Consider the following 15,038-nt stretch of genomic DNA (forward strand, 5'->3'; position numbering starts at 1 on the left):
AGGCATAACATCACAAAGCATCTGTTTATAAAATGAAATGAGAGAAAGAAGCCTAACTTAATTCTAAAAGCACCACATATGCTGTACTGGAAACAACTCAAATGGAAAAAATGTTGAACATTTGATCACAGAAGAGTGAATCTATGCATGCAAGACATTTTGTGTTCCATTTAGACAGTGACTGAATGACTCTTTTTGCTATATGGGTTAATATCTGGCATACAACCAGTAGTCCCTTATCAAAGGCATGACCTAGAAATTCTATATCTTAAGATAGATACAGCAAACAAATCCCAAACTTTAAACCTGGGGAATGTTTCCCACTGAATTTTGAAGTACCAACTGAGATTCTGGATTGTATTTCAGATTTTGGAGAAATTAACCTACTCATCCCAGAGATGTAAGGTTTTTCTCAGTAGTTGTGGGATGGTGGTACTGGTTGTGAGGTGGCTGATTTGATTGTATTAAAGAGGTGTTCTCCAAATAGAAAACTATTTTTAACCCTTCTTTTTTCATTCAAATACTTGAATAAATCTGAAACTTTTAATGGACAGGTTATGTCCAACTTTTGTTCCTGCCCCTGCCCCCCCCCCAAAAAAAAAACGCACCTTAATTTTACTTTTACTTTAGCTTTGTGTTTTATATGCAAGAAAAAAAAAACAGAGCTGGAATGTGAGAGAACTTTAAGATATAAGCCTCCACTGGGTTTATATGCACATTTCTGTTGACAAAGAACATGTGCTCATCTCATTAACAAAATCCTGTTATAAAATACTACAACTGTAAATAGCCAGTACTGGACATAAATTCAGTTAACATGTCCTGTTATGTTCAATCAACTTCCACTAATGTTTACACACAGAAAATTCATAAAAGATACTCTCCCTTGAATGTCTGATCCCACTGAGGGCAAACTAGAGTTCAATAAGCTTTAAACAAATTAACATTCATTAGTTATGAAAGGAACATGGAAATGCCATTCTCTTTGTCCTCTCTTCCCACCCCCCATTTCTAAATGCCTCATTATAGGTCTCATCTACCTTGTATGCTCCTTTGTTTTTCCAAGTATAGAGAGGGATCAAAAATGAACATTTTCCTCAATAAACAGAGTGTACCATAAAAATTACCCAGAAACATATGAAGTCCTGCTGTCACTTGCCTGACTGGATTTTGTCCTTGACTTTCCTGGTTTTCGTATGATTTGGTTACTCTAAAAATACAAGGGGGGTATTATCATTTTAAATTATTTAGTTTTCAGGTCAATTGTCTGAATCATAATCAGCTTTCTGTTGTGTTCTTGCGTTGTCTGCTCTTGTATTCATCTGTTTCTCTCTGGCTAGTTATAACATCTCAACAGATAATGAACCTTAAAGGATTCTAAACAACCATGAAAACTCTGGTTTTCCTTCTTACAGATATGGAGCATCAACAGAATGGTGAAATTGTTATTTAAGAATGAAGACAGGAATCCCTTTATTGCCGGCAGTCTCTTCTAGTAGTCCATTGTCACCATCTGTGACGATGGCAACTACATACTGCTGAAATGCCATAACTGGCAATGTGGGATTGCCTCTTCCTGGAGTTTTCTTCACAGCTGATTTATGGACAAAAGGAAGGCATTTCTTTTGCCTCATCAAATCTATATCCCTTGGTATGATGTAACCAGTAAACTCTAGTTTCACTGTTGATAAGCAAGAGAAGTGTGCACAATTTTTGATGATGAGGCATGTGCTCACTGAGGAAAACCTGCCAACATACTTGCTGCAGCTCTTCCTGTGCAGTTTTAAGCAGCCCACTTTAAATTCAAATTTTCTATTTTATTAAGCATTTTGTTTTTCCTGTCAGGAGTTCCAGAGAATGAGGCAAGAAGCAGTGGAAAACTCTGTGGCTTCCTAGTCCTTTGAACATAAAAAAAAGGATACCTACAACTAATCATAAGCATGTCAGTCTGGAAGAAAGAATTAAAATTTTATCTGGTTGTCTGGTCACTATTACTGCCTAAATAAACGTCATCTGACAAATGCTGCTCTTCTGCACATAGATTTGGGATGAAGAATGTTAAGCTTTAAAACAGCTGCTGTTACTGAAAATAGTCTCTCAGTACGAAAAGGCTGGTGCCTGTGAATGCAGTTGATCTGCCTCTCCAGAGAGCCCTCTTTCACTTAGCACACACAGAGTTAAAGTATAGGTGGGAGAGGAGGTGAGAAATTCCACTGACCTCCCAGCAACATAGTTTTTCATTAGCAGCATTTCTAAAACTCTTAGCACTCCACCAGAGCATCTCTCAACCACTTCTGCTACATGTCCAAGAGCTTGAATTCACAGCTCAATCTCCTGCCAATCTGGAGCTACAGCCTGCAGCCAGATAGACCCTGGCTCAGTCTGAACCTAAAGCTAGTTTGCTTCCAGTCCAACCACCTTGAGCAGCCAGACCTGCACTGTTTATTCACTTGAGAAGGAAGTTTATTCACCCAAGCAAGGAGCTCCGAGATTTAGGCTACTGATATACTTAAAGTCAGGCATATGTTTAGCTCCTGCTGAACTAGAAGCTCAGGTCTGAACCCACCCACCTACCCTCCCCTTTCAAATAATTGGTTAAAGAGTAATACAATACAGATTAATTAGCATCAAAAGTTTCTTTTTCCAATTGTAGGGATCACAGACCAAAATGGCAAGGAATAAGGGGAGCTTGTCAGGAAAGATTGCAAACAGGAGCAGAAATTTGAAAATATTGTCACTAACTGAAGCAAAGAAAATGTCCCTGCATCTCTCCTCTTACACTCATAGCAAGGTCAAATGTTCTTTGTCAAAATCTAAACAAAGCATATTAATTTATCACTCATGTTTCTCATGCTCTTCAGTTATTTTTGAGGAAATGCAGTTGATTTTAATGAGTAACAGTGACCTAGCTCAAACTGTATTGGATTGTCTCTGTAACAAAGTATCAGATGTCTTTTGCACATGAAGTTCTTTACTAGGCCAAGAGAAGTGTAACCAACTAGAATAGAAAGCTCTTCTCTCACCGACAGTGTTAAGAGTTGACATTAAAACCCCACGGATACTTTCAGAGCAACATTTTGAGCACTTTACCTAGAAGTTATAAATACTTCTGTGTCAAATTCAGCTGTAAATAAAATTCATTCTAATGTTAACAAGAAAATGTGGAAACATAGGGGAAGGTTTTACATATTAGCAGCAGTTACAAATTTTGAATGCTATGTGCAGGAAAAAATATGCTGAGATATTTCCCCTATTTCTTCTCTACTTGCTAAAGTCAAAAGTTTGTCATAAAAGGCAAAACCCAAACTGTTTTCAATGACCTTGTAAGCACACACATTTCCTGAGGAATTTGTGACCACTGAGGCTATGTGCAAGTGGCCAAAAATCCTGAGGAAATGCCGTCATATATTTAATCTCAGAGCTTCAAAAAGTTACCGAAAAAGCCATTTCAAGTAGCATAATATTGGACAAAGAAAAGTATCTTTTGTTTGTTTCTACAGTGTATCACCAAAGCTTTTTGTAGGGCCCCAGATTGCAAAGTTCACTCAAGAGTACATAAAGACAGACAAGTAATACTACAGGGACACCCATCCTATACCCCTAAGTCCAGGATATGGAGTTCACACAGCTATTCCAGACAGAGAGCAGACAGCTAAGCCAAATACCCCTTGCTCTATCCAGTTCTTCTAAACTCTGTCTTGCAACATCCCTGTTGTTCCTCTTCAGATGGTCTTCAGACAAACAAACAATGCCACCTGCTAAGAGGAGCATGCAGGACTCTTCTTCAAGGAGGCAGTTATCCAGACCCTGGAAACATCCATTACCAAAAGGACCTAGGAACAGGAGTCATTATGATGCATAGCAATGCTTCCAAGGTAAACAAGGAGCTGGGGTGGAGAAGGGATTGGAAATTTAAACCAAATGGAGTGACTTTGCAAAAGATAGAAGTGTTCAGAAATTGCACTGAGGTGATTTCTACCACTGAGGTAACAGCTGAATGTTTAAAAATATGCACACTGTGTGGACATTGTTTTCAACACAATTTATACCACATGTGAGTTAACAAGAACTGAACTTGATTTAGTGGCTGAAGCCTGTGTTCTCCTATCATGGAGGCTGCTCCTCACATACCACTGCTGTAATTTTGTTTGAACTGCATTTCACATAGTTCCACAATTAGCAAACATCATCAGACCTTAAGGATCCCTCCACTTCTGATACAGAGGGAGAAGGATCTCCTGGCCCCTATGAAGACAGGAGCTGGAAAAGGAGTTGGAAAGAGAAAAGGCAAGCAAAGGGACACAGCTGCAGACAAGAGATATTCCACCCTCCAAAACAGTCTATTCTATGCATGCTGAATAGCAGAGATAGCCCACCAACCTATTGCTTCTCCCAGCTGAAGGCTGCAGGGGCAGCAGCAGATCACCTCCCACTTTTTAGCTGTGGGAACATTCAGAAAGCAATGCAAAATATCTGTGACTGCTCAAAGGTAGAAAGGGGGATAAAGAGCCAAAGATGGGTGAAGAGGGGCAAAGAAGCTAGGATGATCATATTGTCAAGGCAGGTAGATTAAAAGGAAGGAAAACTCCACAGAGAAAGGAGGATGAAATGAAAAATTGCTGAGGAGGTAATGAGAGTATACGGCCTGGGTGAAAATAAGTGCTGTGCAAGAGAGAATGAGTTCACCTGAGGGACTCCTCAAATGACTGCAGGAATTAATGCTTCCATAATGCTCACATACATAAGGTCCAGAGCAAGACAGCTCAACTCCAAATGTCTGCTAAAAGATGCTCTGCCAATCTCAACACTTTCCCTTAAAAATGGACTTCCATGCTTTGAAACACAGTCTGGTTTGATGAAAAGATCTTATCAAAAAAAACCCACTTCTGCACACATCCCCAATATATCAAGGAAGGTTCCTATATGAGCCCTAAATTTAGATGTCATTCTTTGTGAAGGAGGTTCGTAAAATGAATGGTTTTATTTACTGCTACTCTTCACCATTTTCTGATTGTTACTTCCTCAGGCTTGTGTTTCTAACACAAAGCCTAATGAACTTACTGCTTTTTGAGTGGATGTACTGCAGCTGGAACACACTGAAGAGATCTGTTTGTAAGAGCTTAGAACAAACTCAATCAGAGAGCCACCTATGAAGCAGTGTTTTGTTATACACACTGCTAAAGGTTTCCAGTTTGCCACCTTCATCTGAGTTTTTCTCTCACATCCTTATCTCATCATAGTGGTTTGAGGTGCTAAAATATGCTATTCTAGGTGCATCAATCCTTTCTTCAGTATTTTACCCAACAAATCTGACAGTAACCTTTTTATTAACAATCCCAAATTGTGTGTTCTTGGAAATTGCAGTGAAAAGAACTAATGACAAAAATTACTAAGGAGTTAAAACACAAGCAAGAGAGGGACGTACCTGTGTCCTCCCAGTGAGAGTTTGCTCTCATGATGGAGTTTAAAGGGGACTGTGAAGAATAATCTTCCTCAAAGACACACACATAAACAACAACCAAAAAAAAGAGTCTGGGATTTTTTCTGCTATTTTTAAACACATAATGTATGATCCAGGGCAACTTTTTAAAGTAATGTGATACAACTCTCTTGGGCAGCACTGATTAAGTGATACTTTAAGTATTTCATCTCAAATGAGCACTTTTTTCGAGGGAAAGAGTGAAAATCAGTGACATAAACTGATTTTTGGTCTGTCATTCACACTGGGTGGCTGTTAGAAAGGCATCCCTTTTCTGTTTAAGATTGAGCATGGTTAATCTATGTTCTTACATCCTCTAAAACTCCCAAACTTTGAGCTATGTGCTGTCTTGCTTTTTTCATCCTGGTCACTTAATTTCTGCAGTTTCTGGGTCATTTATTTTGCTTTACCCAGTACTTTTAATCTCACCCTACATACTGTAATCAGTTTAGGATCGGGGCGGGGTGGGGGGGGGGGGGGGGCGGGGTGGGGGGGGGGGGGGGGGCGGGAAGCCTCATGCAAACACCAATCCCACTTTCCATACCAGACCCTTTGAAAATGCTTTTTTAAGGAGGCACCATAAACAAACATAAAACCAATCTCCTTTCGGAATTACTGCTGGTTATAAAATAAATAAACACATGTGTGTGACAGAAAGACAGAATCTGCTTTTCAGGTTTTTTTTCCATCACGTTCAAAGGCAGGGACTGTGACATTCCACCCGGCAGCGCGCAGCCATGACCGACGTTCTCAACGTAAATGTGAGACAACAGTAACAGTTTGCAGTTTTCTCTACATCTTAATTTAAGTTATAATTTTTGATGTTAAATAAATAGAATTCTGCGTGGTTACCCGTGTATGAATAGGACTACATGTTCTGCTAGAGGTTACAGCGAGTTGTTCTCTCATCGGAACACACTGGAGTACCTGTGCCTACCTCCTCAATCCACTCGTTCTCGGTGAATTCCGGGAAACAACCAGCACTCACCCTACACAGACTCACCAGGGAACCGTGGTGGGAACCCTGCAACACCAGAACACGTGCACTGTGCCTTTGCCCGAAACTCTTTATACCGCGGGACAGCGCTCAGTGGCAAAGCAGCCCCCGAGGGGAGCTCCCTGCCAGCGGGGAGCGGCGCCGGGATCGCGGGCGGCCACTCCCGCAGGAAGCGGGAAGGAGCGCGGAGGCAATAGCTCCGGCGCCTCAAGGCGCTGCTGGGCCGGCCGCGCTCCCGGCGGCTCGACGGCGACCTTCGCCACCGGCGGGGGTGGGGAGCGGTACCGCAGGGCCGGGAACAGCTGGGCTGGGAAGAGCCGGGCCGGGCCGGGGCCCACAGTGCGGCCGCCGCTCCTCCCCTCACCCGCGGGCAGGGCGGAGGGCAGCGCCCCGCCGGCGGCTCCTACCTGTGCCGGAGGAGGAGGAGCCGGAGCCGCGGAGCCGGAGGGACAAAGTTAACTCTGGAAAGTTTACCGTGGGTAGGAAGAGAGAGGCGGAGAGCAAAGGGGAAGGTCGCTCCCGCCCCGCCGGCCGCAGCCGGGGCTCCCCGAGGAGGCGGCCGCAGCAGCGGGTCCGCCCGCGGGGGCCGCTCCGCTTCCTTCGCCCTGCGCTGGGCGCCCCCGCCGCGGAGGCACTCGGAGGCCTGCTGAGGTGACCGGCGAGCGGCAGTGGGGCACGGCCGCCCTCCTGGCCCGCCTCCCCGGGAGAAGCGGCCAGGACCGGGGACGGGCGCCCGGAGAGGGTCCCGCGGGGCTGCCGGCGGCCCCCGAGCGCCGCGCCGTGCGTCTCCTTCGCCACCCTCTTCGGCGGGACCCCTGCGCCTTCCGCCCCGCAGCCGGCGGCTCCCATGGCTCTGAGCAAAGGGCTGCGGCTGCTCTGGAAGCAGGAGCCGGGGCCGAGCGCCCTGCTGGAGGCGCGCAGCCGCCAGGACTGCCTGTTGCTGGAGGCCGGCACCGTGGCGGCGCTCAGTAAGTGCGTGCGGGAGCGGCCGTGGGGACCCGTGGGTGTCCATGGGTGTCCGTGGAACCGCGGAGCTGGCGTGTCCCTGGGTGCTCACCTCTGCCTCTGAGGGGACAATGGGGTGCGACGGCAGCAGGCGATGCCCAGGAGCATTGGGGCACTTTCCTCCGTGGCATAGAGAGAGGGAGGGGAGCGCGCAGAGCCTCCTCCAGTGGGATGCTGGCTGCGGGGAGCGTCTCGCCTCACTTGCACCCTGACCTCCAGCACGGTCGTCCAGGCTTGGCCACTTGCTGCCGCATTTGGGTGACCCCCGGTACGTGCCGTGCATGGAGGGCTGCCCAGCATCTCCCGGTCCGTGTTCCATCGCAGCTCTGGGTATCTTTAGCCTCTTCACCAGCAGCCGGGTTAGAGGAAGCAGGAGAGGCCACCCGGCTGCGGTGCACCTTTATATACAAGACTTATCCTCTACAGTCTTGGCTGCAGAGGAGGGCCCAGGTAAAGAAATCGGGTCCGCTGCCTCTTGAGAAAGTTTCTACTCAGCTACATCAGATGCTAACCACCAGTGAAGACAGTCAGCTCACAACAGAGATGTTTTGGGACGACTGAATTGAGATTTGTCTCCCATAAAAAACTCCTGGCTTCTTGCTGTGTTGCCCCTGTGGTTTGAACGGTATTTGGTTACTTGAGTGTCTGGCTCTTACTGGAGGAGTCTCGTAAACGTTCTCAGGGTTGTCTCACCTGGTGCTTTGGGTACTTGTTAGGCCTGAATTAATGCAATGCTGGTGTCGCTAATGTTGAGGCAGACACAGAAAAACGAGGTGACTGAGAATGCAAGGGGCAAAAAGCAATGTAGGAGAACACATGCTTGTGCTGTGTTCTTAAATTGTTTTCTGCAAAATACCTGTGCCTGCAATCATACTGGTGTCCACAGCGTTGTTAGGAGTCCGTGTTCAAGCAGCTCAAACTGTTGTAGTAAGATCTGTGTGCACATTGTGATTTGCACAATGTCAGTCACAATGTCACCTCAGAATCTGGGTCCACTGAGCTGAATCTTCCACAATGTACACTGGCAGAACATGCAGAATAAAACGATGAAAGCCAGAAAAGTCATCAAGGGGCAGCTGATTTTCTCAAGAATAGTTCTGATAGCGGGGAAATTTTGACCACTCATGGAAAAGATGTTATTGCCACACTGTAGGGATTTTTTTCTGTTTTATTATATTTTATTAGAGTTTCATATTGCACAATATTTTGGGGGTTCTGTTTCTTGCGAAATTCTTTGGTAATAGTGGACATAAATGTGTTACATTTTTCTAGAGAGGGGTTTTTGTGTCAGTTTTCAGTGAACTGGCAGTGAAAGTCAGTTAGTACTGAGCAGAACTTTAATCACTTTCCCCGAAACCCTAAAACCTGTTGACACTAAAGCTCTATATTAATATTAATGGGGTTTGGTCTGTTTTGTTATTCTGTTAAAATTTGAAAACAGCTCCACTTCCTAAAGCCAATGTGCATGAATAAAAGGGAGAGTCCAGTATTCACCTAGCCAGCCCTGAGCCACCTGTATGACCAGTGGTTGGAACGACTTGAAATCTCACTAATTAAAGGAATCATCAACATAGAGTAGTTTTTCCTCCCCCAGTGTTGCCATCCCCTGTTTGAATTGCTATGCCTGAAATGATTTAGTGTCTGGAAAGTTGCCCAGCCAAAAAAGAACCTGGTGGTGCTGCTCAGCATCCATCTGAACATGATCCAGCGGTGTGCCCAGGTGAACAAAGAGATCAGTGGCATCCGGGTCTATTTCAAAATAGGAGCATGTCCTGAGAAGAACAATGGACCAGTGAAGGATCTGGAGCACAAGTCCTTTGAGGAGCAGGTGAAGGAGCTGGGATTGTTCAGCCTGGAGAAAAGGAGATTCAGGGGAGACCTTATCACTCTTTACAACTACCTGAAAGGAGGGTGTAGCCAGCTAGGGTTGGCCTCTTCTCTCTGGTAACAGGTGACAAGACAAGAGGACATAGCCTCAACTTGCACCAGGGGAGGTTTAGATTGCATATTAGGAGAAATTTCTTCGTGGAAAAGATGGTCAGGTGTATGGAAACAGGCTGCTCAGGGAAGTGGTGGAACTACTATGCCTGGAAGTGATCCAAAAGTGTGTGGATGTGGAAGCTGGGAAACGTGATTTAAATGATGAACACAGTGCTGCTAGTTTAATGGGTGGGCTCAATTATCTTAGACATGTTTTCTAATCTTAATGATTTTGTGATTCTATGATTATAGAATTTATACAGACTCTTAAAATGTGTTAGAGGAATTCTGAAGTAGTGATTTGTATAGGCTCAAAAGCCTGTTTGCCGTGCCTTTTGGAAGTCCGGTGTCATGTCTTGAGATAACTGCGATCATGTCTGTGTTGGCATTCAGCTCACTCCATGGTAATAACTTTGTCATTTTATTTCATTTGATTCCTCTATTCCTTCCTGGGTTGGTTCCTGTATTGTAGGAAAAGCTAGTTTGTCCAGTGGAGCCTGTTTAGATAACTTCTGTTTATGCAGCAGAGGACCAGAAAAGGAGGGAAAACAAGTAGTAGGTATTGTGCTGGTGAGTTTAGAAGAATTGTGAAGAGGAAGCTTCGCTGCAGGGTGGTAACAGAAACAACATTAATTCTGTTTTGTTTGACTTGCCTTTAGGTGGTTACTAACCATAGAAAATGACGGTGGGAGGTTAACATAAACTTTGTATATGTGTGGTTTCAGACATATTAGTCCTAGGATTGTATTAGTTTTGGCCTCTCTGTCTAGTTTTCTGTTTCTAAAATAAAGTTCTTTAAAAATTGCATACCTGTGGTGAAAAGAAGTTATGCAACTGTACCTCTACACTAAATAAAAGCAGATTGGTATACCTGGAGCACTTAAGTTGTACAACAGTTTATGTAGTTTTGCAATTGCACCCTCATGTAAACAGAACTGTAGAGGGGAATAATCATAGATGGACAGTGAAGGCCTGAGAAAACATTTTAGTCATTGTTCTTTTTTTTTTTTCCATAATTACCAAGTATCTCTGCCCTTGAACAGGCATGACATCTGCACTTGCGTAAAGTTTAATTGCTTCTATAATAATTTTGTACTGGAAGAAATTTAAATGTTGAATTTAACCTAGTTCAAGTGGCAGAAGGGAGTGAGAATTGTCCTAGAAGTGGTGTTACAAAAAAAGAAATCTGAAAAACCACACACTTGTACAGAATCAATACAGGCTATAAACCTCTGGCAAATTCCTCATTAAAATAAACACTTTCGAATCTGTAAGCTAACAATTTGATGCTGTCTTGTGAATGGATGACTTAATACTTTTTCCTCTCTTTATATCTTATAAAGATAATTATGACCATTTTAGTCGCAAATTGATTATGTTTCATAATTTCCTTACTGCATACAGAGATTTAATACCTGAAAAATATTTGCATCCATGATACCCTTTGCATCCTTTCCATAGTGGAAAAGTATTGTAAGGATCTCTAATTGCCTGAATGTCATCAATTTATAAAATGAGAACACTTGTCCTGTAATGGAAACTTAAACTAAAAAACTTTTGGAAAAATCAAGAAATCAGAAATCGCTGCAGGAAACCTAGTTGCAGATCCCTTAACCTCTTAATCTGCATAGTGATGTGATATCAACAGAACAGTTTTCTGTTCTACTGTAAGTTAAACAGTATTTTTGAGGATAGGAGTTTGTTTTCCTTCTCTCATGATGTCACTGTAGGGTGGAGGGTAAAATTCACTGTTTTGAATTGAATGACACATTTTGCTGGAGGCTTTTTTTTTTTTCCCTCTCCACTGGCAATGCTAAAGCTTCAGTCATCTCCAGAGGGATAGGTGACAGCCTGAAACAATTCTTCCAGGAATTCTCTGAACTAGAAGATCAATATATTCTGTGGAAGAAACCTACAGTCATGAAGGATGAAGAAAAATTGTCATTGATTTAGAATTTTTTGCTTAATACAACAGGGAGTATAGTTAGAGATGCTGTTCCTAGTTTAAACACATTACAGTTTCAGTGGCTTACAGATGAAGTGAACTCCACAAGGTAGTTCTGGACTGCTGTCAAGGCAGTTGCAAAACTAAACTAAAGCTATAGTGCTGAAAATACGGTGATTTAACGTTATTATGGCAGGTAGTTTCAGTGAAAAGCTGTCAACAGGAGTGCTCTGCTATTCAATTTCAGCATAATAATATGTTTTCTCAAGGGCAGAGCCAAAGGCTGCAGAGATTTTCTTTTTCCCCCCAAGCTCTTTGATTCTGCAGCTGGTTTTATAAAGGATGTTACATCACCTGGTATGTTAAATCCTAAATGACCATGGTGTCTGGAAAGTACAGAAGTTCAAAGCCGATACGGTGTGTGGTTTTGCAAATATGTCTGAGGTTTTTCCTGACTTTTACCCACAGATCTGGGAAGTTAGCCTTTACTAGAAACAAACTTATATAGAGTTAAGATGTGTGTACACTCTGTGGACGAGCTCAGTGCCTCCTCTGCTGCTTCAGTTGCAGGTGTGTGTGTGGTTCTCTGATGCAGTGGAGTGAAATCAGGGTAAAGTCTTGCAAAACCAGGAAGTAGCACTTATTTACCTGTGCATCTTTTCCTCCTTTTGTACAGAAAGCTGTTTCTGTGCTGTTTGTATATTCACTGTTTACAATTAGCTTTGGTTTTGTGTTTATGTGAACAACTGTGCCACTGAGTGGGGTGTGGAAATCAAGCACCAATACTTGTGTTAGTACTGTGAAAGTATTTCTAAGCACTCTATCCAAAACAGTGAGCCCTCCACCATGGCTCATTTCTACTCCTATGCTAGAATATTCATCCAGCTAGCACAAACTTTTGTGAGGTTTTGTGTAGCTTAGTGTTGTTCAAACTTTTCCATTTGTGGAAGCAGTCTCCAGGACAGAAGTACTGTCTTCCTTGGTTATGCTGGCACTGGGCACCTGCAAGCTATGGTTTCTCAGGCTGAACATCACTGCTTTAGATTATAGGAAAAAGTGTGTGTTGCAATTCTTTCACTATTGTCAAAATGCTAACTGGGTACAGAGAAGAGGGAAGATGTGTTCGTGTAACTGCAGAGTGTTGATTACAAGACTTGTTTTCTATGCTAGGAGACAAGTAGTGGTTGTGAGGGATGAACTCTCTGTAGTGGTTATGTCTGCAGTGACTGCTGCAAGTTTCTATGCAAATATGAGTCATCTATGGCAAAAACCACGTAAAGATAATGGCCAAGCTTCAGAGAAATCACTTAGGGACTTCCCTTTTATTTTCTTGACTGCCTGCAGCAGCATGCAGCTGGCCAGTAGAAACATGGTGGTTTCATTAATCCATTATTGATGGTGAATTAATATATTCATATATGCACATCCAAATATGTAAACATAGTCTCTCACTAGGAGCAAATTGTTCTCAATCTAATACAGAAAACCAGGGAACTGGTCTTTCCAAAATGCCAATTTTGTGTTTTGTTCATTGTGTTTTCAACCAGAAATGTATCTTACTAGGAAATTGGTAAATACGTTGCTTAATGTTTTAACTATTTGGATTCTCTTAACTGTGGCTCTGACCACAGACTTCTTCCCAACTCTGTACTGCTTGGCCTGTATGGTGTTTCTGAATACAGTCTGACTTTCATAATGCCTGTGTAGTTTGGATTGAATGTGAAAAGGAAGATTTTAGGGGTGAAAGATATTGAAAATACAACAAAGTACTTTAAATGTGTCTGCAGATGACTGAAAACACAATTTAGAGGTAATTGTCTAAACTTATATAATACCAGACATTGCACTTATTTCTAGGTAAGATGCTTATTGTAATGTATATATGGGAGTTTTGGTATGAAATTTCAGTTTGATTATAGTTTTTCCCTGTTTCTGGGGAAAGTTCACACCTCTTTCCCCCAAATTCAAATGACACAAATAAAGTCATCCCATGACACTGACCCTATGTTTCTTAAAGTACTTAGAAATATACTTCAGATTACAATTTTATAGCAATACCTACAGCCAAGCAAGTGACTATTTCCAGAGTCAGGCTGAAAAATCAGAAGGGAGAAACAGAATGTATAACCCAGTCTCAGACTCTTTTTTTTTCCCAGTAACTTTTCCTTTCTTTTTATCTTGAAGTTGCAGGTACTACTGTGTCTGTCCTTAGTGTTGGACTTGGAATTTTGGTACCTTTCTCTACCCTCTTACTCCAGCTGCTGACCTTTCTGGGGTCCATTTGTTGAGAGTTGTGCTGATTCTTCTTGAAGTCTGGGGGTTCAGCCCTAAGGAGGGGTTGAGTGAAGGAAACTGTGTATGTTTGGCCAGTTCCTTCTAGTGGTAAATTGAAATTGCAGCTTTTACAAGCAGGAAGTCCCACTCGGTTAGGCTATGTGGTATAATGTAGTTGTATATCTTTTCATGGTGTGGGGTGTTTTGGCTCTGAAATATTTTACGCATGGAACAGGTCACTTTTAATTGATTTTGTTGCAGCTTGGTTTCATTGAATTATTGTGTGCCTCTTGTTTTACAAGGGTTAAAGTGTTTCACAGAATTAATTCCCTTTAACTCTCTTCATCCAACAAAGTAGCACAAAAGTTTTTTTCTCTGTGTAACCACACTCTTTCTGATTCTGACTCGTGTCCTAGCCCTCCTTGAATGCCCTAGGAGATGTTTTAGGTTTTGATGACAGTTATTTGAGATTTCAATGAGACTTTGAGATCTCAATACTTCTTTTTAATAACAGGATATGAACCTGGCTCAAGCCCTCTTCAATAATGTTCTTTGTGCAACACCGAGGAGTTTAACAGGACAGGAGACTTCAAATTCCACTGGTATCTTTAACAAAGGGAATTTACACACACCACCCCTCCAAATGTGGTCCACAGGCACTAAAACGTTCTGGCCTCTCTGTTTGTATGACCCACAGACACAGCTGTGTCTGTTGAGTGTCTCCCTTTCCTGCTCCTTCCTTCCAGGCAGCTCAGCTGGTGCTGCTGTCTGGGCTGATGCTGCTGTGCAGGCACAGGTTCTGACAAGTGGCCTGCCCAGAACAGCAGCATTTCTGTACCAGGACTGCCAAAACTCAGCTGTTTGGCTGCGTGTTGGGAGGAGTCCTGTGCCAGGGTCTGATGGGTGTGTGATGCCACTGGCTTGACCTGGGAAACTCCAGTGGGTTCCATACATGCCAGTGGCAGGTACTTCTTGCCAGCAGTGGAATGAGCTATGTGTTGCCTAATTCTACACTGCAATAAATTCCATTATTTTGGATTGTGCTTTTACCAGACACTTCTAACAGCCAACTTTCCAGCTTGTAATTCTATTTTGAAGAGCATTGCCATGCTTTGGAAGTGACTTTTGAAATGCTTGCAGGTTGTGCCTGGTCTGCAGCTTTATGAGCTCCTGCATCTGTCTCAGATCTGAATCTCTGGGTGTTCCCTTTGTTTTAGATTTCTTCCTAAAGCTGGAATATTTGGAGCAAGAATTTTGGTTTTCCCTTTTTATTTTAAAGTAGCACAATTATTTTAGTGTAGACAGCTTTTAAAGGAGGGAACAGATTTAAGAAAAAATTGTCAGTGTATTGTTGCCGC

The 15,038-nt window shown here is 42.9% G+C and overlaps 1 protein-coding gene across 1 annotated transcript in view; it reads left to right on the plus strand.

Annotated features, from left to right (window-relative positions):
• The first annotated feature begins 7,177 nt into the window (after window positions 1-7,177).
• Window positions 7,178-15,038, plus strand: part of SYNJ2 (synaptojanin 2) — a 64,892-nt gene continuing 57,031 nt past the window's right edge. Inside the window, exon 1 of the mRNA XM_084201910.1 lies at window positions 7,178-7,444. Coding sequence (XP_084058036.1) covers window positions 7,324-7,444 — 121 coding nt within the window. The 5' untranslated portion in view covers window positions 7,178-7,323. The remainder of the gene's footprint in view (window positions 7,445-15,038) is intronic.

The sequence above is a fragment of the Fringilla coelebs genome (assembly GCF_963513975.1).
Source record: "Fringilla coelebs genome assembly, chromosome: 3".
Taxonomy (NCBI): domain Eukaryota; kingdom Metazoa; phylum Chordata; class Aves; order Passeriformes; family Fringillidae; genus Fringilla; species Fringilla coelebs.